This window comes from Mytilus galloprovincialis, chromosome 3 (genome assembly GCF_965363235.1).
Source record: "Mytilus galloprovincialis chromosome 3, xbMytGall1.hap1.1, whole genome shotgun sequence".
Lineage (NCBI taxonomy): Eukaryota > Metazoa > Mollusca > Bivalvia > Mytilida > Mytilidae > Mytilus > Mytilus galloprovincialis.
In genome coordinates, this window is record NC_134840.1 from 31,530,848 (window position 1) to 31,555,911 (window position 25,064).

At 31.9% G+C, this 25,064-nt stretch overlaps 1 protein-coding gene across 1 annotated transcript; it reads left to right on the forward strand.

The window, feature by feature from the left end:
- The first annotated feature begins 859 nt into the window (after window positions 1-859).
- Window positions 860-9,384, forward strand: LOC143067703 (ALX homeobox protein 1-like). The gene is made up of 4 exons (XM_076241173.1): window positions 860-1,098; window positions 6,405-6,864; window positions 7,257-7,302; window positions 8,674-9,384. Exons 1-4 carry the CDS (start codon window positions 1,026-1,028, stop codon window positions 9,163-9,165), a joined length of 1,071 nt encoding a protein of 356 aa, XP_076097288.1. The 5' UTR covers window positions 860-1,025; the 3' UTR covers window positions 9,166-9,384.
- Window positions 9,385-25,064: the final 15,680 nt, after the last annotated feature.

Consider the following 25,064-nt stretch of genomic DNA (forward strand, 5'->3'; position numbering starts at 1 on the left):
ACAGTAAAAACAACACCATAAAACTATACAATACACAGAGACAGTACAAACAACACTTTAAAACTAGTCAATAAACAGTAAGTGCAAACAACACCGCAGAACTATTCCATAGCCCAATGCAGGAAGCACAACACCGCAGAACTATTCCAAATCCAGAGACTGTGCAACCAATACTAAACAACAATTCGATAGTCAGGGACAGTACACAGAATACTATAGAACTATTTGATAACCAGAGACAATACAGACAATAACACTGAACTATTTCATACGTTCTTGCTTTGAATAAGCATAATCAATGTTAAAAGCGGTAACTTGGCTCATGGTCATGGTTATTAAATTTAAGAATCTGGAAAAAAATAGACTGATCTAAAAAGATAAAAGTCATTGCAAAACTTCCGATTTCCATGGTAAATGCATAAGGGGAAGTCCATACAAACTAAAAAAAACAAAACTCTCGACTATTTCAACCGACGTACCGGGACAACTGTAAGGATCTGTAAGGATTTGGTAAATATAAAAATAAATAGCAAGTTATTTACATTACAAATTTACACAAACAATCCGAAAAGTCTTAACAGTTTATCCATCCCGATATAGGATTTACTTGCCTAGCTGTAGATTCTATTAATTTAATTTTATTAAATAATTTTATTCCGGTGAATGCCGCAATCCGTTTAATGTATACATCTGCGTATTACAGGAGTAATAAAAATGTAATGAATTTTTGCAGCAGCCAACGAAAGGGGCGTGTCTTTGATGAGAATACACGTGGATGTATAACACTTTCATTATTATCAATAAGAATTATTGGTAGAAATAAAAATCGTTATGTACTTCAACATTGTTAATTGACAAATTATCACGATACAAATAGATTTTATTTTCATTTCATAATAATGACAGATATTTAATCCGCTAGCATAATGTTATGCGTCGTATTTATTTAAAACTCTAGAAGCGAGCGTATTTTGTTAAACTCTCCTAAGTTTAAAAGTACTCAAAATCATTTTAGATACTTGAAAATGGATTTGTGCATAAAAAGAAGATCCTATGATATCGACAGCTTAATTGGTGCAGAAACAGAGAAAAAAGAAGGTGAGTAATTTATTATTTTAAATATTTTCAGCAGAACTAAATTCGATCAGAGACATGTGTATATATGTCTCTGATTCGATGTAGTGTCAGAGTAGATACATCACAGATGCTTATTAATTTATACGATTTTCTTTTGAATTTGATAGTGTGCTTCAAAAACAGAGGAATATACGTGTGATTTTGTCTCGATCCATTGCCTTCATTAACCGAAAAATATAGATTCAGATTCGATGTTTTATTAAAGTCACACTACTGGTAATACATGTATTACAATCGCCATAATATATAAATTGTAAAAGCAATAATTTCATAACTTAAAATACAAGTGCAATTCTATTAAGAATTATGAGAGACTATAAAAATAAAAAAAAAAATTAACTATATATTTGTTATTTATATAAAACATATATATTAAAGTTATTTGAAAATTCGCTGTAACTTCCGACATTAAACCGTCAATGAAATTTGTCTCGTCCTTCCATCTCTAGTCCTCACAAAAACATTAGGATCACATCACGCATTTCATTAAGCCATTAAAAATTTCTAATTTTGAGTTTAAATAAGCTGAGGCAAGTGGATATTAAATAACAAAATATACTCTAAGCATAAAATTTAATAAGCCACCTTTAAAGACTATTCCTTTTTGAATCATTCATTTTAATTTTTTTAATCGTTGTATAATTTAACATTTATGATAACTGCCTACTCACAAATGTTTAATAATATTATAGGGCATCAAAAATGTTATACCCAAATTTCGTAGTGTCTGGCAACATTTTTTAAAATGGCAATTTAAGGCTTTACTCGAACGTGATTTTTTTCAATTTTAACAACCTTTGGTTTTTGGGATAGGTTTTGGTTTTGAAAAACTTTGTAACAATCAGAATACATGTTTCATAGAATCGAGACGATTTTTTTTAATGTTTTTTTTGGGGTTTTTCTTCAAGAAAAATACGTAAGAGGGCATCATTTCGTTTTTGAAGGAATTTTGTTTACATTTAGAATTGCATCTGCATACCGCAAATTGATATATGTAGCGTATCTACTTCCAGAGATGAAGTCCATGAAACATTTGTGAAATATATACCTTAAATCTAAGTTAGTTCAGTAATAGAGAACTTGAAGAAATAATACTTGAAAAAAGTTATAGACAATAAAGGGTAAAATATGTTGAAAATTAAATATCATAAACATTCAAACCACCAATGCATTTTTCCATTTTAATGAAATAGCAGTCATTTTAATTATGTTCCGTTCCCTGACTTGGTTCAAGTGCATCTGCTAGCGTATCAGCTGCTTTGTTGTCAGTACTGGTCGATGATCGTTCAAGGGAACATATTTTAGCTGATATTCTAAATTCTTGATCCATGTAGTGTGTAACAAAACCTGGACAACGAATTTCATAGGAACTTTGAATTGTATATACGTTTTGCCTTTTAGGGTAACTCAGAATGATTCATTAAGAGACACTATTCTAATATGATAGCTTACATGTATTAAAAAAAACACTATGTACGGTAAAATTATATTACATTTCCTCTCGTCTTGTTTTCCAATTTTTAAAGAAGTCAACCGTCTTAAACATTATATTAAATTAGTGCACTATTAATTCATTATAGGACCTTTTTGAAAATTAATTACTAGTATAGTGCGCTATTTATCAAATTATTGTACCGCATCGGAAAAAATAGCCGATAAAGAACTAAAGCGATTTGCCACCACCGACATCTTTTAAATATAAAACACCGTATATAAACGCATTTCTTACGGTAAATACAGTGGCGGATCCAGCTATTTTAAAAAGGGGGTTCCCAACCCAGAGTAAAGGGGGTCCAACTATATGCTCCCATTCAAATGCATTGATCGGCCTAAAATAAGGGGGGGTCCAACCCCCGGAACCCCCCCCCCCCTGGATCCGCCACTGAAATAGCACTTTATTTTCCTATTACTGAAAATTGCATATTTAAATACTACGCATCGCTTCGACATTTTCGTATCTGATATATAATATATGATGGCAACGATGGAGTATATGTATCAAACAACGTAAATGTTTTTTATATATGCCGTAAGTAAATAGGTTTTTTTATGCCCCATTTATGGGCATTATGTTTTCTGGTCTGTGTGTCCGTCCGTCCATACGATCGTCCGTCCATTCTTCGTTCGTTTGTCCGTCTGTCCCGCTTTAGGTTAAAGTTTTTGGTCAAGGTAGTTTTTGATGAAACTTAGTACACATGTTCCCTATGATATGATCTTTCTAATTTAAATGCCAAATTAGAGTTTTACCCATAACTTTCAGGGTCCACGGAACATAGAAAATGATAGTGCCATTGGGGCATCCATGAACTATAGATACATTCTTTTTTCTACTTCATTTTTATGTATTTTGTGGCTTTGAACCGGAGAAAACCAACGACCTTTGATAGGGAAGCGGAAAACCCTAGTCAATTAAGATTGGAGTCGAGTGTACCCGCACAAGCGAGTTTCGAACTCAAAACATCAGTGTTGACTGGCTAGTGGTTACTGTAGAACTCCTTAGACCACTTGACCACCGAGGCCCCTCTCCCCGGTTTTTGAAGGGATCATTGTATTTGTTCGACGCCTTATTCGTATTCTTTTTTTTTTCGTTTGTTTCCGCCTGTTCGTCCACCAATGAAACGTCCCTTGATTCAATGTTTAGTTTAGGTATAAAACCACTAATCCATAGCTCCGTTGCTTTCAATGTTATTTTCCGCAATTTCAAACTTTGACGGTTTATGTCTGAAGTTCAAATAAATTGACAGTTATTTTATGTCAAAACTATACCTGATCCTGAATTGGGTTGAAAAATTCAACATACCGTGGCTTTAATTGTATAAAAGAGCGTACTGGTTCTCGGAAGTTTGATAGTGCAAACCCGGTACTTCTGATCTGAACGACCGGGCAAATGTGCCTTATAATTTAAATTTTGCATAATTCTTTCTTATTTTAAAGAAACGTCCAACAAGGGATCTGCAGTGATCCCAATTCCCCATATTTCATTTTATACCAAAACTACCCAAAAATTCCACCTATTGGCAAAGATACAGCTATGCGTAGGAAAAACTTTGTTTAAAATATGAACTACTTTCTTGTACCGTATGTTCTTTCCGGCCGGGCCTGCATTAGTGGTTCTATACCTTTATCTTGTGGATTATTATGTATATGCACCTTTTATTATATCATTAATGCCAAGAACGTTTTGAGTTTCACGTTCCCATACCTTTTATCCTTCTAAAATAATGACTATATTCAGAAAAAAAATCCGAAGTAAATATGCCCTGCTAACCAAAACGCTTTATTTCCTTCAATCTTTGATTTTACCATTGTAACAGTTCTGACATTGTCCAGTCGAGCACAGAATTGCTCAGACTGTTTTTTATGAGAAAGACTTTAATACCAATTAACAATAGTTTCTTTATAGAAAAACTATCATATTGAAAAATAAATTTCAAATTTGAATCAGATTTATTGACAATCAATATCCAAATAATTGAAAAAATAAATTCATCACAAATTGTTATGTTTTATGTCAATTCATTGTATTTGCTGACACATAGTACTTTCTCAAAATCTATATATTTGACAAATTAATCTAATTGTTTAATTGGTATTATGACACATTACGAGAACTCGCACTTCAATACAAGGCTCAAAAAGTATAAATCTTAATTGTACAGCAAATATTTACAATTTTGTTAGTAAATAAAAACGCGATGAGAAATATGGTAAACTTGCTATGAACATCGATGAATTTATTGATTGAAAAATAATGTAATTATTAAAACATATTTTTGAGTGATTGTTGAAAATTTCAACCCATTAGTGTTTGAAATTAAAATAGAATATTAATTGTAATTTAGCAGGGATATATGCTATAATTTAATACCATTTTCTTTTAAGTGTGCATTTATAAATCATGAAGTGTTTCGTCCCTAAATTACACGATAGATTCGCACTCATAAAATGTTTCAAAACATTATATAATTTGTGTAAATTAGCAAGTAATGTTAATTATTTATAAAATTTTAATTAATCACTTTCATAGAGATTTTTTAACACGAATTAAACTAATGCAATGAACTTAAAAAAGACACCAAATATATTCCATCTTAAATCTCAAAGGTATTTGAAAAAATGAAATTAACTGAAATGAAAAAGGGAATAATAAAGTTGTTATAATATATAATACTTTATCTCTTCAATTAGAACTACTGAAATTAATTGCATGTTTTCTGTCATTGTAAAATTAATTAATTAAAAAAGACAATTTTCCGCACTGTTAGATTCTAAGAGAATTAGGAATATAAATATAGTAAACTGTAAGAGTTATGTCTCTTCGATGTGGATTTAATTGTATCAGGTGGGTTAATCCTCTTTTGATGTTTATCACCAGTATCAGCACGATTTGCTATTTTGGTGCTAAAAATGGCGTTAAACCTCAACAGTGGATTAACCCACTTTAACGAGGAGGGAGGAAAGCAGTCAAGTGCCGGAGAGAACCACCGACCTTCCACATGCAATGAACAGAACCCCATAATTCACTTAATTCTTTTAATATCACTTATATGAAAATTCATTTCTGGTTAAGCGCCATTTTCTGTAATAAAGGGTAAACACAATTATAAAAAGAAATATAGCTTACCATAAAGACAAGAAAACTAATTAAAACAGATAAATTGTTCCTTATCATTATTTGGTAGTCTTAAGGTTGTTTAATATGATAGTACCAGAGACCTAATTTGATGCAAGGGTACTATTTATGTCTTTGTAAGTCCCCAATTCAAACAGTTAAATGGTTCATTATCATTATTAGGTAGTCTTTGGATTGTTTAATATGATAGTACCATAGGCGTATATAATGCAACGGTACTATTTATGTCTTTGTAAATCACTATGAAAATATTTTACAAATTTTTTACGTCTTCTTCAGCTAAAATGTGGAATTAAAGATTACAAGTTCAGGTTTTATAAGTTGATTTTATAAAGTTTCAAATAAACACGATTGGGATATAAAAGAAAGGTGATTCTTTGTTATAGGTCGAAAAGACACCAACTCAACAACACGGTTAGTGTGAACACCATTGCAAATAATATAAAACATGTGATTGTGTTTTACATGTAGTGTGTTTTGCTACAAGCACAAAAAATAAACAAAAAAAAAGAAACCCAATCCACACTCAGCCCCCCCTAAGAAAAGCACAAACAAAGACAATAAATAACATAAAATTAAAGCAAAAATTAAAAAAATTGCCCCTTAATGATATTTTACGTTTCTTGAATTATAGATATTAGTCAACTGGGTGTTGACAGAGTCATGACATCGACATCAGATTCCAACCATTCAGAAAACATTTCTTTACTATCATCAGAAAACATATGCCGCTATGGATCTCCTGACCAACCGAATCAGAATCAATCCAAAAGAACAGTGAAAGAAGAAACCTCCGATGAAACAGTTTCTCTATTTCACAGAATTGACAATTTCCATGATAACAGTGCGTATTCTAGTGACATTTCACATGTTAACGAACCCTTTACTTTCGGTGAGGGCTGTGACAGGGACATAGGAGAAAGATTCAGCGACAGAGACATAGGAGAGAGATTCTGTGACCGGTATGACGATAGGGATATGGATGAATATGGGAAAAGGAAACAGAGACGATACCGAACTACCTTCACAAGTTTCCAACTGGAAGAGCTTGAGAGAGCTTTCCAAAAAACTCACTACCCAGATGTTTTTATGAGGTAATTTCGTTAATTTTAATTTCTAAATCTATTCGGCACATGTTTTTTTTTAAATATGTATCAATTATCAAAAACCACTTTTAGAGTACAACAATTTCGTTCTATATATACGAATGAATATTGGACAAACTAATAAAATTCAACTAAATGTTTATATAAAAAAAAAATCAGAGCTTTTATTGTTTTCTTTTACAAGATATAAAAACGTATAAGCACGGTAGGTTGGCTTTCCATTTGTAAAATCTGGAACACACATATACTGTTCCAAAGTATAACAGACAAAGAATCAGTAATTGTTTTCCAGCTTACCATTTTGATTGGTATTTGGTACATGGCGTGTTTGAGGTATCAAAAACTCTTTAAATTATGTAACAATACCTGTTTATTTTTAGGGAAGAACTGGCGATGCGGATAGATTTGACTGAAGCTAGAGTTCAGGTAATTGAATTATTCATTAGATCCAGATAAACTGCAAGTGGATTGATTGATTGATTGTTGTTTGCCTTACGCCACATTAGTACAAAAAGACTATATCGCGGCGAAACAGCCAGTGGATGCGTCTCTAATACAAGACATTTTTTTTTGGCATCCCAAATCAGGAAAATAGGAATGTTGAATATGTAGACTATATATATATTTGATATTAAATCAAACTATATTATTATGCGCACATTTAACAAGAAGCCATGCCGGGATGTTTGTCAGATAAATTGTTTGCTTGTCGGAAATCATTGCAATTTACAAAATATTATTTACTTAAAAATATTTGTCCAAATAATTTAAGTTATTGAATAACATATAACTTGATGATGCGTTTATTTAATTGCGGGTATCAAGTTGTGGCTACCATTTTTAAAAATTTTTAAAATATATAAAGTTTGTTTGCAAATTATTAGTAAAATATGATTTGTAAGCTTTTTATTGACTTTAATGATTAAACAACACTTGATTTGGTTTATTTAATATGGGTTCCGCTAAAGTCTGAAGTCCTTTTTATTGATTATTCTAATTAGAAATAGTTAACATCCTCGATCATCACTTAGACACCTTCCACTCGGGGAACCATCCAAGTCTTGTATTACTAATACCTACACAAAAGAGTTTAAAATTGAGGATGAATTCTACTTCTTAGGATCTCGAATATATTAGAACGTGTTCTTAAAGAAATATCAATTGAAAATTGAATCGAACGATACATAAATAAGAGGTAGTTAATGCACACCTTTACTGTGCCTTATCCAGATTATACTACAGTAAGAACAAAGAGATTTTACCCTTGTCATGTGTTAAGTGTTTTAATCACGGCATTATATATGATAGACTTCAAAATTTTACCTGTACTGACCGGAGAGACTAGTGGGTGTTTTAAATCATTTCAGTAAATTTGAACCAAATATGCAAGCAGTAAAACTTAAAAGCTATGTTTTGTGTATTGTATACATTACCATGCTTCATAATTTATAAAGTACTTTACAAAAAACGTTTTGAATTTTTTTTTTAACTGATTCACGGATGAGTATTATGTGTGACAGGTGTACTATGCCAAGCAGTTTATATCTTTGGTGACATTTCACATAAGAATATTGTATTGACCACTAGATTGAGATGAAGAATGATTTCTTTCGTGTTTTATGGGGTTTATCTCACTGAAATATAAACATCCTCTCGTTATACACATTTGAAATAAGAATAGAACTAAAATTGAGTATAATATCTTATTTGTTGCTGCATAAACGTTTTTTTTTTGCTGAACATAAATACAAATTTCAAAGAACTGCAATAATGTTTATTTTCGTTGTTTCATTGTAGGTTTGGTTTCAAAATAGACGGGCTAAATGGAGAAAGAAGGAAAAAGTTGGCCCACATGGCCACCCATTTAACAATTTTGGAAGTTTTCCCTCCACCTCATTGCAGTTTGCTTCTCGAGGACTGATGGTTGCTCCTCCTCCATCGCAATCGTACACCGAGATTCTTCTGAAAGCTTACGAAAATCATCTGCATCAAACAAGACAGGATAGACTAGTTCCACATTTCAATGGTGTTTACAATCCAAGCGCAATACTATCACCTACTCTTTACAATGCGTCGGTTCCGCTTTTCTCAAAACCCCTGACAACAGTGCCATCTATGTCATTTCAAAACTTATTGGCTCAAATGACAACAAAGAGAACAAATATGGAGCCCGTCTCCAATCAAAAACCAGACAAAGTTGTTCCTGAGATAGACCAATGTACTTCAAGCATCGTTGAGCTCCGGAAACGTGCGAGAGTGCATGAAGACAGAATCTGCACTGACATTTAAACATTTGTTTACATACAATGCTGTTTTAAATGGAAAATCTACATAAGGACCAGGAGCCGATTATAATTCGAAACTCGACACTGTCGATTTTTTCTCCAGTAACTTTTTAACTTGTTTAATCATGTTCAAACATCAGAAAGTGCTGATATACGTTTTCTTGTTCATGTTGTCGAAAACAATTGTAGAATTTCAATGATTTAAAATAATCTTTTGATTGTCTGTGCTTTCCAATTTTGTTTTTGTTAGTGCAATCGTGTTATATGGAACTTTATGAATGCTTTATATATAACAGTAAGTAAGAAGTTACATTTTAGTGTAACTAAATACTCATCAAATCGAATCTAAAACCATAACACAAATAGCAACCATGAAACTTTTTATGAAATCCACGAAGAGATGCAGCGTATAAATCATTTTTTGTAAGCACCCGTGGAAAATTATCTCTGAAAAACCTGCAGTGCTGACTGAAATTCTAATACAATAATTAAAGACTGGAAAATTCTTTAACATTTCCCGGAAAAATCACTTTAATCTACTCTAACACGGCGTAGACATCCGCCACCCCAGTAAGAAATATTTGAAAGTTATGAAAATTTGTTGATTCTTGCAATCTGCAGTTTGAATTTGTGTTTTAAAGTCCACAAAGTGCTTTGACTAGTATTTGCTGTTGACCTACACGATTTACTTGCAAATAATATAGAATACACTTTGAACAGCAATTTCGGCAAAAAAGCCACAAATACATGTCTCTATTTTTATTTCTATGTCTTTTGATTTAACCGCAGTGACGTCAGAAGAGATTTATATTACAACTTTATTAATGCAATGTCCGAAAGTAATATGAACTTTAAAGTTGTACAATTAACAATTTATCAGTATTTTATTCCTTGAATCTCGGAAATTACTTGTAAACAGTTATCCATAATTGATATCATGTTGGCATGTAGACGTTGATAATTGCCCGCGAAGCATCATAGCTAATGAAGTTCTGAAGTTGACTAATTGAGAAGAAAATTGAAATTGTCATAAGTAGTTGCAGTTACAAATTTTACAAGCAAAAGTGGATAATTCAATAATCATTAGGCTAATTCCCTACTTTATCTAATGATTTAATGGTGGCAGACGACATCACCATATCACCTGCACCTTTTCTTTCCCGTTACCGCCATAGGTTATATTGCTGCCAAAGACTATCTGTCTTGATGCTAGCATTGAAGTGCTGTATTTATTTTAAAGTAGAATAAATCTCTGGAAAATATCAGATGTTTTCTTCTTAATTTACTTGATAAGATTCGTTAAATTCACAATTAATTTCTGGAATAATTGATCTTGTATTTAGTAATGTTTGTTATAAGATCAAAATATTAGGAATTACTAAGCCAATATCAATCGGTTTAAAAATTAGCTGTTACAAAAAAAGACAAAAAAAAAAGAAGAACAAAACTGGTGCTCAATGAACATTTTCTTCATATGTTACGGTTTTTACAAAGGATTTTCAGAATAAAACATATAAAAAAAAGAAATAAGGAATGGACATTGTGTATATTTTCTTATGTGTCATCTTTCTTTTTAATTTTTAAATGCTAGTCAACCTTATACATTTAAACATAAAGGATCAATGAATATTAAGTTGGTTCTTCAAACCTTTACTATTCTCTCATTCGATTGATTTTACCAGCGTTCAACGCATTTATCTTCGGAGGCACCATTCACAAGTTAACAGAAACAGTAAACAGAACTATTCTCGTTTGAATTGTTTAACATTGTCGTTTAGGGCTTTTACAGCTGACTATGTGGTATGGGCTTTGCTCATTGTTGGAGGCCGTACGGTGACCTACAATTGTTAATTTGTGTCATTTTGGTCTCTTGTAGAGCGTTGTCTCATTGGCAATCATACCACATCTTCTTTTTTTTTATGATGTTTTCATTAACTAGTACGACATCTTGTTGGTAACCTTGAACTACGTATCGGATCAGCGGAAGATATTTACCACTGATTCAACTAAAATATCAAAAACTATCTACAATAAAGGCATTCATAGTGGATTCATTATTTATATTGGTCGGATACACATTTTTTTAGTTTCATGAGTATGAAATCGGAACCACAAAACAAGACCATAAATGAAAAAATACTCAAACCACGAAAATTCGAAAATTTAATGAATACCAGCGAGAATAAATGAATCTACAGTATAGTAAATTGTTTTATAGAATTCAGAAAAGCGATTAACTAAGTCTTTCTATTAGATTCTAATGGTCTGCAGTCGATAGTTCAAAAAAGTTGATACACAGATAATCATTTTCCCCAGGCCGGTATATTTTACCTTTCTACATCGAGATGACCGTGAGGTCATTCCGATGTATTGCTATCGCCTAAATTTTGCACACGTGTTGGGTTTATAACCGATCTATAAACATGATACAAATTCAAATTCTTTATTACCTTGAACTTTACAGTTCATCGGTGTCAATATAAATTTCCATAGTAAACAAGTAAACAGACAAGGAATGTTCATGTAATATTGTCTCTTATTTTAAATGCAGTAAAAATGTATTTTCCTAAATTGGTTAACTGTTTGATGTTCTTTAAACTTAAAAGTTCAATAAATTTAAACACATTTGGTCCAGAGCAGTAATATTTCTTTATGAATTTTACTCTAAGTTCCTTATATTTCGGACACACTAAAGTGAAATGGAGTTCGTCTTCATTACACTGACGGCAAACTGTACATATACGACGTGACAACTCAATGCTTTGGTAGCGTCCAGTTTCAACTGCTAATGAAAGAAGAATAAAATTTAATATCAAATTCAACTAATAATTACAATTTTTAAAATATGGTTAATAAGCAACTCATTATTAGCTGTAAATAAAAGGTAATAAATATTTTTTTATATAATAACTGTACATTTAAAATGTATGAAACAAAATATATTAAAGACAAAAATAATAACTTAGTTTTATATAAAAAATTTAGCAAACTAATTGTATTTACTAGATATAATCGGTAAAAATCATTATATGCTTTTTCAGTCTATGGAAGAAGCGTATCGATAAAAACTTTTCTTATATCACATAGCGATATTGTCTAATATCAATTGTAAATATGCAGACATTCCATGTGGAAATGTTGTTTTCGGCAACGAAAAATTAAGAAAATACTAACTTTAAAACTTATTGTTCAAATATGAACAACAATTGAGTCTAAATATACATTCAGAAGTTAGTTAGAAGCTAAAGTTTATGTCCATGTAAAATTTGAAGTGCTGTGTTTTTCTTATATACATAAATAAACAAATGCTATTAGTTCTTATATCAATGCGATACTTTTAAAATATCATAGCGGTGGTTTTGTTATATCAATATTAGTACTTATTAGTATTATATTAGACTGGTGTACCCATATTTTAATAATTTTACCTATTATGTCTGTTTTGTTCACGCATTGTTGTTAATATGACAGAATTTGATGAGACTATCATACACGTGAGAGGTTCAGCGCTATATTTTTAAAACTAGGTTTAATCCACCATTTTCAAAAGTTAAAAATGCCAGTACCGAGTCAGAAATATATCAGTTGTTATCCATTCGTTTGGTGTGTTTTATCATTTGATTTTACCATTTGATAAGGAACTTTCTGTTTTGAATTTTCCTCGCAGTTCAGTATTTTTGTGATTTTACTTCTTAGTAGTATTGTATGTAATAAGCAGTTTTAAGACCATTGCTTAAATTCAAATAGTTTTTGGTAGCATCCAACAAATTTCTCAATTGATTTTAGAAGCAAAACTAACCAAAGAAGGGTTAAATAAACAATGTTGTAATCAAATAGCTAAGTATCAAAATGATTGTTCACATATATAACATTTAGCAAATTTTATAATGAACGCACCGAAATAATATATATCCGATATGCTCGCAACGCCGGCACGCATGGAAGACATACTTTCTTTATTGATAACAATGAAAATAACTTGTGACAAAGATGGATCATACTGTCATCGTTTAGGTTGATTCGACAAAATCTGACCTGTACTTTTGAATTTCCTTTTTTTTATATACAAATTAGACAGTTATTTTTCCTGTTTGAATGGTTTAACACTAGTAATGTTTTTGTTCCTATATATATAGCGTGGTGTTCGCTGTGAGCCAAGGCTCCGTGTTTAAGGCCCTACTTTGATCTACAATAGTGTATTTTAAACAAATTATTACTTTGATGGAAAGTTGTCTCATTCGAACTGATGCACCATATTCTTATATCTATAAATCTTTAGAATTTCCCCTTATAAATAACTGCTTTCTAGTACTTTAACTGAACGATCTAAATTTATAAATATAGAAAAGATATATACACATTTCTAGCGTCAAATGACATTGACATCTTATTGATTTGTGTTCTAAACAATTTTTTTTAGTACTCATTGAAGAAATGAATTTATAGCAAGCGATACGGATTGTTATTTTGCACTAAGAAATGTTCGCATACTTATACGATCGGTTACTAGTCAAAAACGAAAGTCAAATCTCTGTGGCAACAATACATTGGAATGCCCTCATAGTCATCGCGATGTAAAAGAGCATCCACGCGGCGAGCTGATTATTTACCAACGGGAAAAGTCTTTGATATAAAAATAAAACTGTTTTCCTTCTCAATATTTTGTTCTATGTTAATAATAAATACATTTTCTGCTTGACAAGATTTTTGATTTACGTTGCATCTGAAGTTGTCCAATTTATAGTCTGAGGCTACTCAGGTGGTATCTTCAAAGTTCGGGACATCAGCATTTGTGCATTTTAATTTGTTTGGATTATTTATTTTACCTTATGAATATTCATTGTAATTTGGAACTGTATTGGATTGGATTGTTTCTTAAAAGTAATGATATTTTTTGTCTATTTCCACATTACCAAGGTGGATAGGCTATAGCAGTGTGACCAGTATATTAGAATCTAATAGGTCGGTAGACTATTTGCAACCGCATTTAAATTCCGCCATTGCATCATCACTTCAAATAGAATTAGTCGGTTAAACCATGTGATTGAAAACAATAGACTGAACGGGTTGTTAACACTTTCAACTATCAATAGGGTCAAGCAACATTTTCGAAACGACAAGTTCATGTAAGCTTTAATTTTGTTACAGTTAAATTAAAACTTGTGACACAAATGGCCTTCTTCAAGTATTGTTAAAACTTGTGACACTTGAAGAAGGCCATCTGTTGAGCCGAAATATTTGTCAACACGATATTTAATAACAACATTTTCGTATAATAACATCTTATATCAGTACCGTTGTGCAAATTTTTAGACTGATAAATCATCTTCAAGTCTTCTTAGATTAAACTTTTACTAAATCTTGAAATTTATACAATAAAAAAGTCAAACCGAACATCAGTTAAAACGATTGCATCATTCTAAAAATTTGTTAAACATAACATAGGTTATATGGCTTATTACAACAGAGAGCTCACATATATGCTTTAAATACAAATAATAATGTGCGATTTGAACCAGCACAATTGGGAACGTGTAATGCAAAGGTCATTACAATGTTTTATTATACTTGAATTTTAATTAAAATATGAAGGATTGATGAGAAATTGATCAATATACAAATGTCAACAAATAGATAATGGATGGAAGTGAATATAGAAAAATTTAAGTTCTAAGAAATTCCCAGCAAATGGTAATGAAAATGAAAGAATAACAATAAGAAGGAAGTGTAAAATCAAATATGAAGAACTTTATTATATTTATTATGTCAGAGAAGAAGGCAATAGAATATAAATAATGTCCATTGCCATGAAATATTGTCTCCTGAGCATAGGTGCTTGAGGACAGGATCCTGTTATGAGCCCCCTCCCCAATAGTCCCTCCCCTTATTATCATAAATCTCAGATTTTTAAATATATATCACTTATTTGTACCATATATATATATTAATATACCATATTTTTACTTTAAATAGCGGCATGTTTACCGTCACCGTGAATCTAGAAGATATAGATATGAAGATAAGGATGGTATGAGTGCCAATGAGACAATTTTTATGTCAAAGTAACAATTAATTCAAGTTCGTAATTAAAGTTGAAATGCGCCCAGTAATAACAAGGCAATGGATATCATTTAATACTTGAATCATATCAAAAATGGCCTGGCGGACACAATGTCCGGTGAAAAAAATGTCCACCTGGACATTATTATAGTAGTGAATAATGTCCACCTTCATGGACACTTTTTCATACCTGAGGACATGTTTTCTTAGGAAATTGTGTCCAGGACACATTTAAATACATGTAAGTAAATATTATACACATGTGCAATACAACAACAGCGATAACAATGTCACAACATCTCTTTGGGGTATACAATAGTGTGCCACCACTTTTGTGTCTATGCACCGGAAACGCGATTTCAGCAAACCAAAGCTTGTCCCAACAATGCTTCTTGTCTGCATGTGTGCTTCGTTGTATCTTTGTTGTTGTCTTGTCCCTGGATTGAGAACAAGTGTGAGAAGCCATTACCTCAATGGATATCCATTATCACATAACAGCCACCCGTGTCCTATTGTTCGGTTTTCGAACATTTCACTATTGTTAGAGTTAGCCCAGATAAACGCATCATGGGTTGCACCTGGCCGCTTCGCAACTATATTCATGAACTTCATATCCGAATCACACACACCTTGAACATTAACGGAATGGTAATGCTTCCTGTTCACATAGATATGTTCATCTACCGACAGGGCTCTAATTCTAATATGTGTGCCGTCTATTGCTCCTACAACATTAGGGAAATTTGCAACATTATAGAATCCTTGCATTACACTTTGCAACTCTACTGGGTCTGTAGGTATTACAACATACTGTTGACACACTCCTACTAAGCATTGGGTTACATCCCGGGTAATGTTTGAGACGCTTGACTTAGATATATTGTGGACATCTGCATTCACGAGTTGAAAACTTCCAGTTGAATAAAATCGCAACGCCACCATTATCTGCAATGATACTGGGAATGCTCGTGATCTCATTGTAGGCCGTTTCAAATCATTGCCAAACATTCTACAAAGGTCTATTATCAATGGACCGGACAATCTATACTTGCGGACAATGTCATAGTCATCAAGATAGTCCAGCGGATTATCATAGTCCCTAATAAGTCTATTCCGACGAATATTATATGCTCTTCTTCTTAGACGTATATATGCGGCAGCCATGTTTGTTTATAAATTGACCGTCCTAAATTTATCTTAAGACACCTAAATTGGTATCATAAGGTTAGGATAATTCCTATGATTTTCCTAAGTTGTGACATGTTTGATAAACCCACTTAGGACTAAGATGTATCCTATGTTGGTCTTAGGACACGTCCTAATCCTAAGACAGCTTCGATAAACAGGCCCCAGGTCGAACAACTGATATTCTTTATCCCTGCTGATTGCCATTGGCGATTGCCAAATAAAATTAATCACAATATGTAACAAAATGGATCTTAATATACATTTAATACTAAACAGAAAACAATAAACTTGTAAATATATATATATATATATTATATGTTATTCAGGTCTCAGACAGGGTATATACTGTGACATTCCCGGCTTAGAGTTTATATCCCCTGAGCCGAAGGCGAAGGGGATATAAGCCCTAAGCCGGGAATGTCACAGTATATACCCTATATGAGACCTGAATTACACATATATTACGGATTACCCCTGACTTAATGTTATTTTCCAGTGCAGGTATTTGTTGACAACACATATATATTGAAAAACCCAACCTGATATGTTCGGCATACGTGAAGGATTTTCTAATTTGTTGTGAACATAATTTTATCGTGTATGTAATAATTTATAATAACACTTTTAACATTAAATTTAAGTATTGAAAGTGTAAAATCAAAAATGTATTATTGACTGAAGCACGTCATTATTTTCCCTCTGTGAGCCTCTGACAGTCTGATAGCTTTTGACTACGTCACATAGTAACCGGTGTTATGATGACGTTTTTGAGGTTCCAATTGGGGATAAAAACGTCGTATATACCACGGCAGTTTCCTGAATATATACTGACATCTCTGTGTTGTTATCCAATCACAAACCTCGACACATTTGTAATCCGTAATATATATATATTTATATAAGTAAAAAATCATTGATAATATCTATGCACACGTATCGAAAAATTGTGTTAAAGCATGCGGAAGAATATCTCAAGAACGTTTGCGACAATTTTGACAAGGACCGATAACTCTGTGATTGTTTTTGCGGGAAAATATGAATGCCTACTCATATATCCAATCTTTTAGAAAAATCGCATTTTTACAGAAGAGTGTCCACCATGCACTTGCACAGCACTATTATTAGAATAGTAGAACCGAATGATATACAAATGTATGAAAATTATATAGACATGTAATTGTTATATTAATATTATATATAACAAAAAAAAACAGTTTATACTGATTTGTATTACTACAATATAATAGTTATTACGGTGAGATTGAATTTCCTGTCATTTATTTATCATCCAAGCACGAACTAGTCTCAGAAAAAAATATATCTCTGTACATTAATTTAGATGTTAGTTTTTTTTTCTGTGAAAAGTGCTTTTGACCATCCACAAGAAGTTGCGGTCATCCGATGTTCAGTACTTCAGTACTTTGATTTATCTTTATAATAGACTGTTGTAACATGCTTTCTTTGATTTGAGGATACGCTTAGCTTTAAACGAGATTCAATTTACTCTTATCAGACGTTTTATGAGAGAAACTCGGCCAATAAAAATAAATCAACATCTAGAGTCGTCCTGTTATGAAAAAAAAATTAATAAAGAAAAAGACCTGGAAATTGGTGTGTCCGAAGCGCATTTTGGATTTTCCTTTTATTGAATGGGAACATGCAAAGCCATAAGTTTTGCAGCCAAATTTATAAAATGATTGAATACGTTCACATCAGTTGTCATATTTGCTTGTTTGAAGAAATTCTAAGGTGTTATTATTTTTCTCGTTTAGTTTGTTGTTTGTTAAAAATAAGCATTTGTGACCTATTCTGGCATCGGACTCGGACTTCTTTTAAACTGAGTTTTACTGTGCGTATTGCTATGTGTTTCTTTTTTCTACATGGGCTGGAGGTATAATGAATGGTTGAGATCTCACAAAACGTGTTTAATTAACCACGACTCATTTTTGTCCAAAGTCAGTAGCCTCTAGCCTTTGTTACTCTTCTATGTTTTTTTTTTTTTAAATTTTAGTTCCTTTATATGATTTGGAGTTTAGTGTGACGCCCATTTTCGCTGAACTAGTACATAATTTTATTTAGGGGCCAGAGGAGGAACACATTAGGTGTGAGATTTTCTCGCTGCGTTTAAATTAAAGACCATTGTTGACCTTCGGCTGTTGTCTGCTCTTTGGTTGGGTTGTTGTCTCTTTGACATATTTCCCATTTCCATTCAAAAGTTTTATCTTCATAACTATCATTTATACACCTTAGCAATAGTAAATTATGCATATAATCGTTTTTTCCTTTGAATTCCATTGTAATTTTAATAAAATTTAGCTGTCCCTGTCTACCAGACGCTCAGTAAATGTTTCAAAACAATTAACAATTAATATGTCGATCATATTTTTTTTCTAACAATTACACATGCCAACAGAAGTTGTGAATAATTGAACATTTCGACTTTTTTTTCTTCAAAAGACTGAACGATGATATAATTAAGAGTCATTCTCCATACATATCAAAGTATTTGGAACCAGATGCTCCACAGGGCGCAGCTTTATACGACCGCAGAGGTTGAACCCTGAACGGTTGGAGCAAGTATGGACACACCATTCAATCTAGATTTAGCTCTAAATTTGGATTGTGATTAAATAGTTGACACAGCATAGGTTTCTGACACAGAATGAATGTGGTCTAATGAACTTGTATTTTTTTTTTGCCTTTGAGCAATCCACTATGCTGTTGAATATTAATCCTCTCAAAAAAATGTTTGAAGAAATTTTCTTTTTATTTATGAAATCTGAAATGAGAAAAATCAATCCCCCTCCCCCGAATTTTTTTTTCACATCCTCCTTTCCCTTATTCCAAAACTGATCTCAATTCAAATTTCTAATGGAGTTTGCAACAATAACTACTCATTTAAATACATCATAAAATATTAAAATGTAAAACATGTGCTTGTAATCACTGAATGGTAAAGATTGTTTTAATTTATTAGTTGGTAGTAAAAGTGAATATACATTGTATATTGTATAAAACAATGATTTAATTTGATTCAACTACTATTCTGGACAAAGAAAGATAACTCCAATTTTCAAAGAATATTTCATAAGAACTGTGCAATTGAAAATTTCTTGCTATTGCGCAACATTGTGCAATTAGATATTTCTTGCTATTGCGCAATACTGTGCAATTGAATGCTTATTTGGGCCCTTTTTGGCCCCTTATTCCTAAACTGTTAGGACCAAAACTCCCAAAATCAATCCCAACCTTCCTTTTGCGGTCATAAACCTTGTGTGTAAATTTCATAGATTTCTATTTACTTATACTAAAGTTATAGTGCGAAAACCAAATGTCTTCGGACAACGACGACGCCAACGTGATATCAATATACGACCAAAAAATTTTCAATTTTTGCGGTCGTATAAAAAGTCTGTAAAAGTGTTTGTTTTCAGATTGATGGAATGACACTATATGCCCCAGCTGCCACTTGGTGGCGGAATAAAAAAAAGATTTAAGCAAAGGAAATGTATCAAGTCTGTACATTATAAAGTAAGCAATATTTCTATTAGCTTCCTACCTTTGGCAAACCAGGGAGTTCATTATCTGTAAATGTTGCCACATGATACTGTAACATTTTAGTGCGGTCGTATAAAAGTCAAGAAACGCATAGTCACAGATTTTAATGAAATTTTGTATTTAGACTTCTTTAAGATGTCTTATTGTGGAAAAAATAAAAAAAAAAGTCGAAAAAAATATTGTTGCCATGGAAACTGATTACCCTCATTTTGAGCCATTTTTCATTGGAAAAACATGATTTTTTTCAGATTTTCAGCACTTCTTATTGCAGAATACACAGAACTTGCAATGATGAAGCTTATTCTGTTCAAATCTATCACACTTTAACTTTATTTAACTAAAGTATTAAAGATTTAAACAAATTTCTAGACATGCCGTGGCATGCATATAAAGTAGTCATTTGGCACTTTTGTCATAAAGCTTAAAAAGTGATTTTTCAGCCTTTTTTAAGAGTCAAACAAATAAAACTGGACAAACGACCTTATTGAAACTATTTGACAATGAAGTTCCATTAGTTATCATCACAATATTAAAAAGTTAGAGAGATGATATTTTTAGTTTTTTTTTTTTTTTAATTTTAAAATTGCTCTAAAAATTTTGATGGAAATCAAATTTTCTTGTTGATTTAAATAATTATTCAAAAAAAAATATCTCCCCAAAATGATATCATTATACAGAACTTGTCAAATGATTAAGGTGGTACCTAACACTTTAACTAAAATTAATTTGGCTCATTTAATTTTCTTAAAATTTTGACAAAGTATTTACTTTGACCCTTTGACAAAAATATAAAAATTTCAAAAAATTTGAACCAACCGTTAAATCAGAAAAATTACACTGGTTATATAGCAGTTTGACAAACACTTATTTTGATCATTGAGAAGCTTAATATTCCCTTATAAACACAACGTCATTAAAATGTTCTGCTGATTTTACAGAGTTATCTACCTGTAGTGTTAGGTACCACCTTAAGACACAACATGCTACACTTTCAGTAGATGGGAAATACTTATATAATAGTTCTTGAAAAACTGGTTATTATTGTGATATATGGATGCCCACAGAACAGTGGTATTGACTAAGATAGTGATAATGACTGAGCCGAAGGCGAGGTCATTATCGCTGTCGCAGTCAATACCACTGTCCTACGGGCAGTCCATGTATCACGATAATGACCAGTGTTTCAAGAACTATTATGTTTATTTCATTGAGAAACCATGTTTTGGAAAATTCTCATAAATTCAAAATGCCTACAGCGAACTCGGGTAGTTGTACGATTTCTATGGCAAATAGTGAAGACCAGTCGTAGTAATACTGCCATTCATTTTAGTGCAATTTTTCAGTATATAAATACTTAATCAAGTTATCTTTAATTTTATAATTAACGAAAACATATAATAAACAATTCAACAACTTAAATATTATATTAAAAACAGAAACATGTTTTATAAAAGGTACATCTCTGTGAACAGAGAAACCACGCCCCACCGGTCACTAACAGAGAAATTACACCCCAAGGGTCATTATCAGACGAAAACCACGCCCCAACGGTCATTATCAGACGGAAACCACGCCCCACCGGTCATTATCATGTAAAAGTTCGTTAACGACCGGTTTTCTGGTCCGTTTTTTTCTGTTAATGACCGATAGAATTTATTACTGAAGAATAATAAATGTCATGTGACCCCTTTTAATCCAATAAGAGAATCTTATTCTCAACCGATATGAAATAAAATTATATATTATAACGTTACATTCACGTTGCGTGCAAAAATCGTTAAATTTGGACGTGGTAACATTTACGGGAGACACGGACAACTTGATGGAAATTGATGAAAAAATTGGCGTATCCTTAACCTTGAAGGCTTAAATAAATATTTAAAAAATCACTTTTCAGTAATAACATTTGTTTGCATAGTTCATTTGTCCGTCACAAATTTAAAATACCCTAAAATATCATCGTACTAAAAAATCTTGAACAATGGCTCTATGGTAACATTTACGGGAGACACGGAAAATACTGAAAAAAAAAATAAAATTGGAGAAGCTATGTTAAAAATAAAAACATTTTTGTAAAATTCAATAAAATCACATTTTTATGTAGAGGTGGCGAACCTTTTCTATTATTTATGTGAAAATATTATAATATTGAAGTGTTAGATTTCATTTTTGTGTACTCGAATTTTCAAATCTTACAGCTATATGGAAATTCGAAAATAGTTGCTAGATTGCGAACTGACAGGATATTCATCGTGACCGTTTAAAATAATAAATATGATCATATTATATCCCATCTGTACAAATATCGAAATTCATTCAGTAGTTAGTATTTTTCCTTCGTTTATATTTGGATGGTTGGCGCTTGTTGTTACGTCTTACACGGCAAATATGACAAATTATGAATACAAAAATATTGTTTAATCATATAATGAGACATAACAATAAATTTATTAAAATCAGGTTTTATTTTATTTCGATTCAAATGAAAAATAAAGACAAGTTACTATTTAATAATGCGTAGATTTGATTTGTTTTTGTCATACTTATGCATCAAGAAATATCAAATGAAACATAGACCGAATACCGTGCGTAACGTCCTCTCATTTTTTCTCTCATCTTTCAACGCCCAACCCATGTTCAATTCAGAATCAGATGTTGAAAGTTTAGTTGCAGATGGCATGATCATAAGTTGTTTATTAATACTTGATTCAGCAACCTTTTCAAGGTATTTCACTTTGTACATATCAGAGCTGAAACTAGATTTTTTTTATCAAATACGAGTGTACATTTTTCTGAATATAAATGATTCGTTAATAATTCTTCATTGCTTGCAAATGTTTTTGTGCAACCCTCAGTTGAGCAAACCACCACATCTTCTGAATCTGTTTCAGGTACATTTATCTTCTGTTTCAGTTGATGGAAATGTATGTGACCTGAATCGTCTATCACTTGGAGTTGTATTGACTCTACTGTAGATATGTTTGAAATAAGACATCCTACAAAGAAAAAACAAAAACAAAACTTTCACTCACATATTCAGACTTGTATGTGCTAATTTGTGATTTAATCTAGTATATATGCACCAATAAATTTCTTAAAAAACCTGTTTGAATCATACAATAATTCTAATATCATTTTCATATCTATAAATACTTGAATTGGATTGGTCAATTAGAAGTTTTCTCTTGGTTTACACTTCGATAAACAACTACTTTCGTAATCTATTCATGCGTGGTACACATTCTTGCAAGGATACTGGGATTTTCAGCAAATTGAGATTATAAAACAATTGCATAACAGTTGTTTCTATTGTAATGAATATTTAACAAAAAAAAACAAAATAAAAAAGCCCAAACGCTTTTAAAATGTATAAAAATAAAAGATTATTTCGTTACGTGTACGCTTCAAATTCAGATAATATCTAATTAAAATGAAGGTTTTGAGGTAGGTGCTAATTCATTTTAGATTCTGTTGCATTTATTGGACATTTATGGTTTTTAGAAAGTCAAGATGGCGGCGTACTCCTTAGTTACGCAATGCCATTGTGCTTTTGATGGTAAATTATAGTAGCCGTCAAACAAATAATTTAAATTAATAATGGTGTATGTTTGACTGAAGAATTAAAAGGATTAAACACACTACAACTACTTCCTTGTTATGTTAAAATTGTTTAAAAGTTATTGAAATCGAAAAAACAGTCTTTTTAAATATGATGTGTTACCATAGCAGCACATATTTTTTATATAAATAATGTTTTATGCCTTTAATGCACCATTGAGCCAAGTTTTGTCTGATTTCATGACATACCATTTCCTTGTCATTTTTGTGCTTACAGAGAATTACTCTTAATAATTTGATCAAAATGAGACATTAATAATAGGCTTTGCATGGAATAATGCTACAGTGGTTTACTGACATAACACGAATATTTTTTTTTTAAAGTTCCACTCATTGGGGCTCTACTAGTATCTGAGAATTCATGACTGAGAGTATTTTGTTTTGTGGGTATATATCTAAGATGTTGGACAAAAGTTGCTATTTTTCATATACTTAATTTAATGGATCTGTAACTTTCTCTGAGAGAATTGTAAAATATGTTCAATATTTATTTGATTGGATACTGAATTTTTGTGGTTAGACCTTATCCAGGAAATATAAAACATATATTTAATGTAATTTGACGAAATTCGAACCGTTTTATAAAACATATATTTAATGTAATTTGACGAAATTCGAACCGTTCACGTCCACTTGTATTTTTGTCCATCTGATGAGTTAAGCCTTTTTCAACTGATTTTTATAGTTCGTTCTTATGTTGTACTGTTAAACCACTGTCCCAGGTTAGGGGGAGGGTTGGGATCCCGCTAACATGTTTAACCTCGCCACATTATTTATGTATGTGCCTGTCCCAAGTCAGGAGCCTGTAATTCAGTGGTTCTCGTTTTTTTATGTGTTACATATTTGTTTTTCGTTTATTTTTAGCTTACCTGGCCGAAAGGCCAAGTGAGCTTTTCTCATCACTTGGCGCCCGGCGTCCGTCGTCGTCGTCCGTCGTCGTCGTCCTGCGTTAACTTTTACAAAAATCTTCTCCTCTGAAACTACTGGGGCAAATTTAACCAAACTTGGCCACAATCATCATTGGGGTATCTAGTTTAAAAAATGTGTCCGGTGACCCGGCCAACCAACCAAGATGGCCGCCATGGCTAAAAATAGAACATAGGGGTAAAATGCAGTTTTTGGCTTATAACTCAAAAACCAAAGCATTTAGAGCAAATCTGACGAGGTAATATTGTTCATCAGGTCAAGATCTATCTGCCCTGAAATTTTCAGATGAATCGGACATTTCGTTGTTGGGTTGCTGCCCCTGAAATGGTAATTTTAAGGAAATTTTGCTGTTTTTGGTTATTATCTTGAATATTATTGTAGATAGAGATAAACTGTAAACAGCAATAATGTTAAGCAAAGTAAGATTTACAAATAAGTCAACATGACCGAAATGGTCAGTTGACCCCTTTAGGAGTTATTGCCCTTTATAGTCAATTTTTAACCATTTTTCGTAAATCTTAGTAATCTTTTAGAAAAATCTTCTCCTCTGAA

Excerpts from the sequence above, each read along its gene's own strand:
- LOC143067703 (XM_076241173.1), top strand. The coding sequence starts at position 1,026 with ATGGATTTGTGCATAAAAAGAAGATCCTATGATATCGACAGCTTAATT. Across the intron at positions 1,099-6,404 it reads AGAAACAGAGAAAAAAGAAG|ATATTAGTCAACTGGGTGTT; the intron begins GTGAGTAATTTA and ends CTTGAATTATAG. Across the intron at positions 6,865-7,256 it reads TACCCAGATGTTTTTATGAG|GGAAGAACTGGCGATGCGGA; the intron begins GTAATTTCGTTA and ends GTTTATTTTTAG.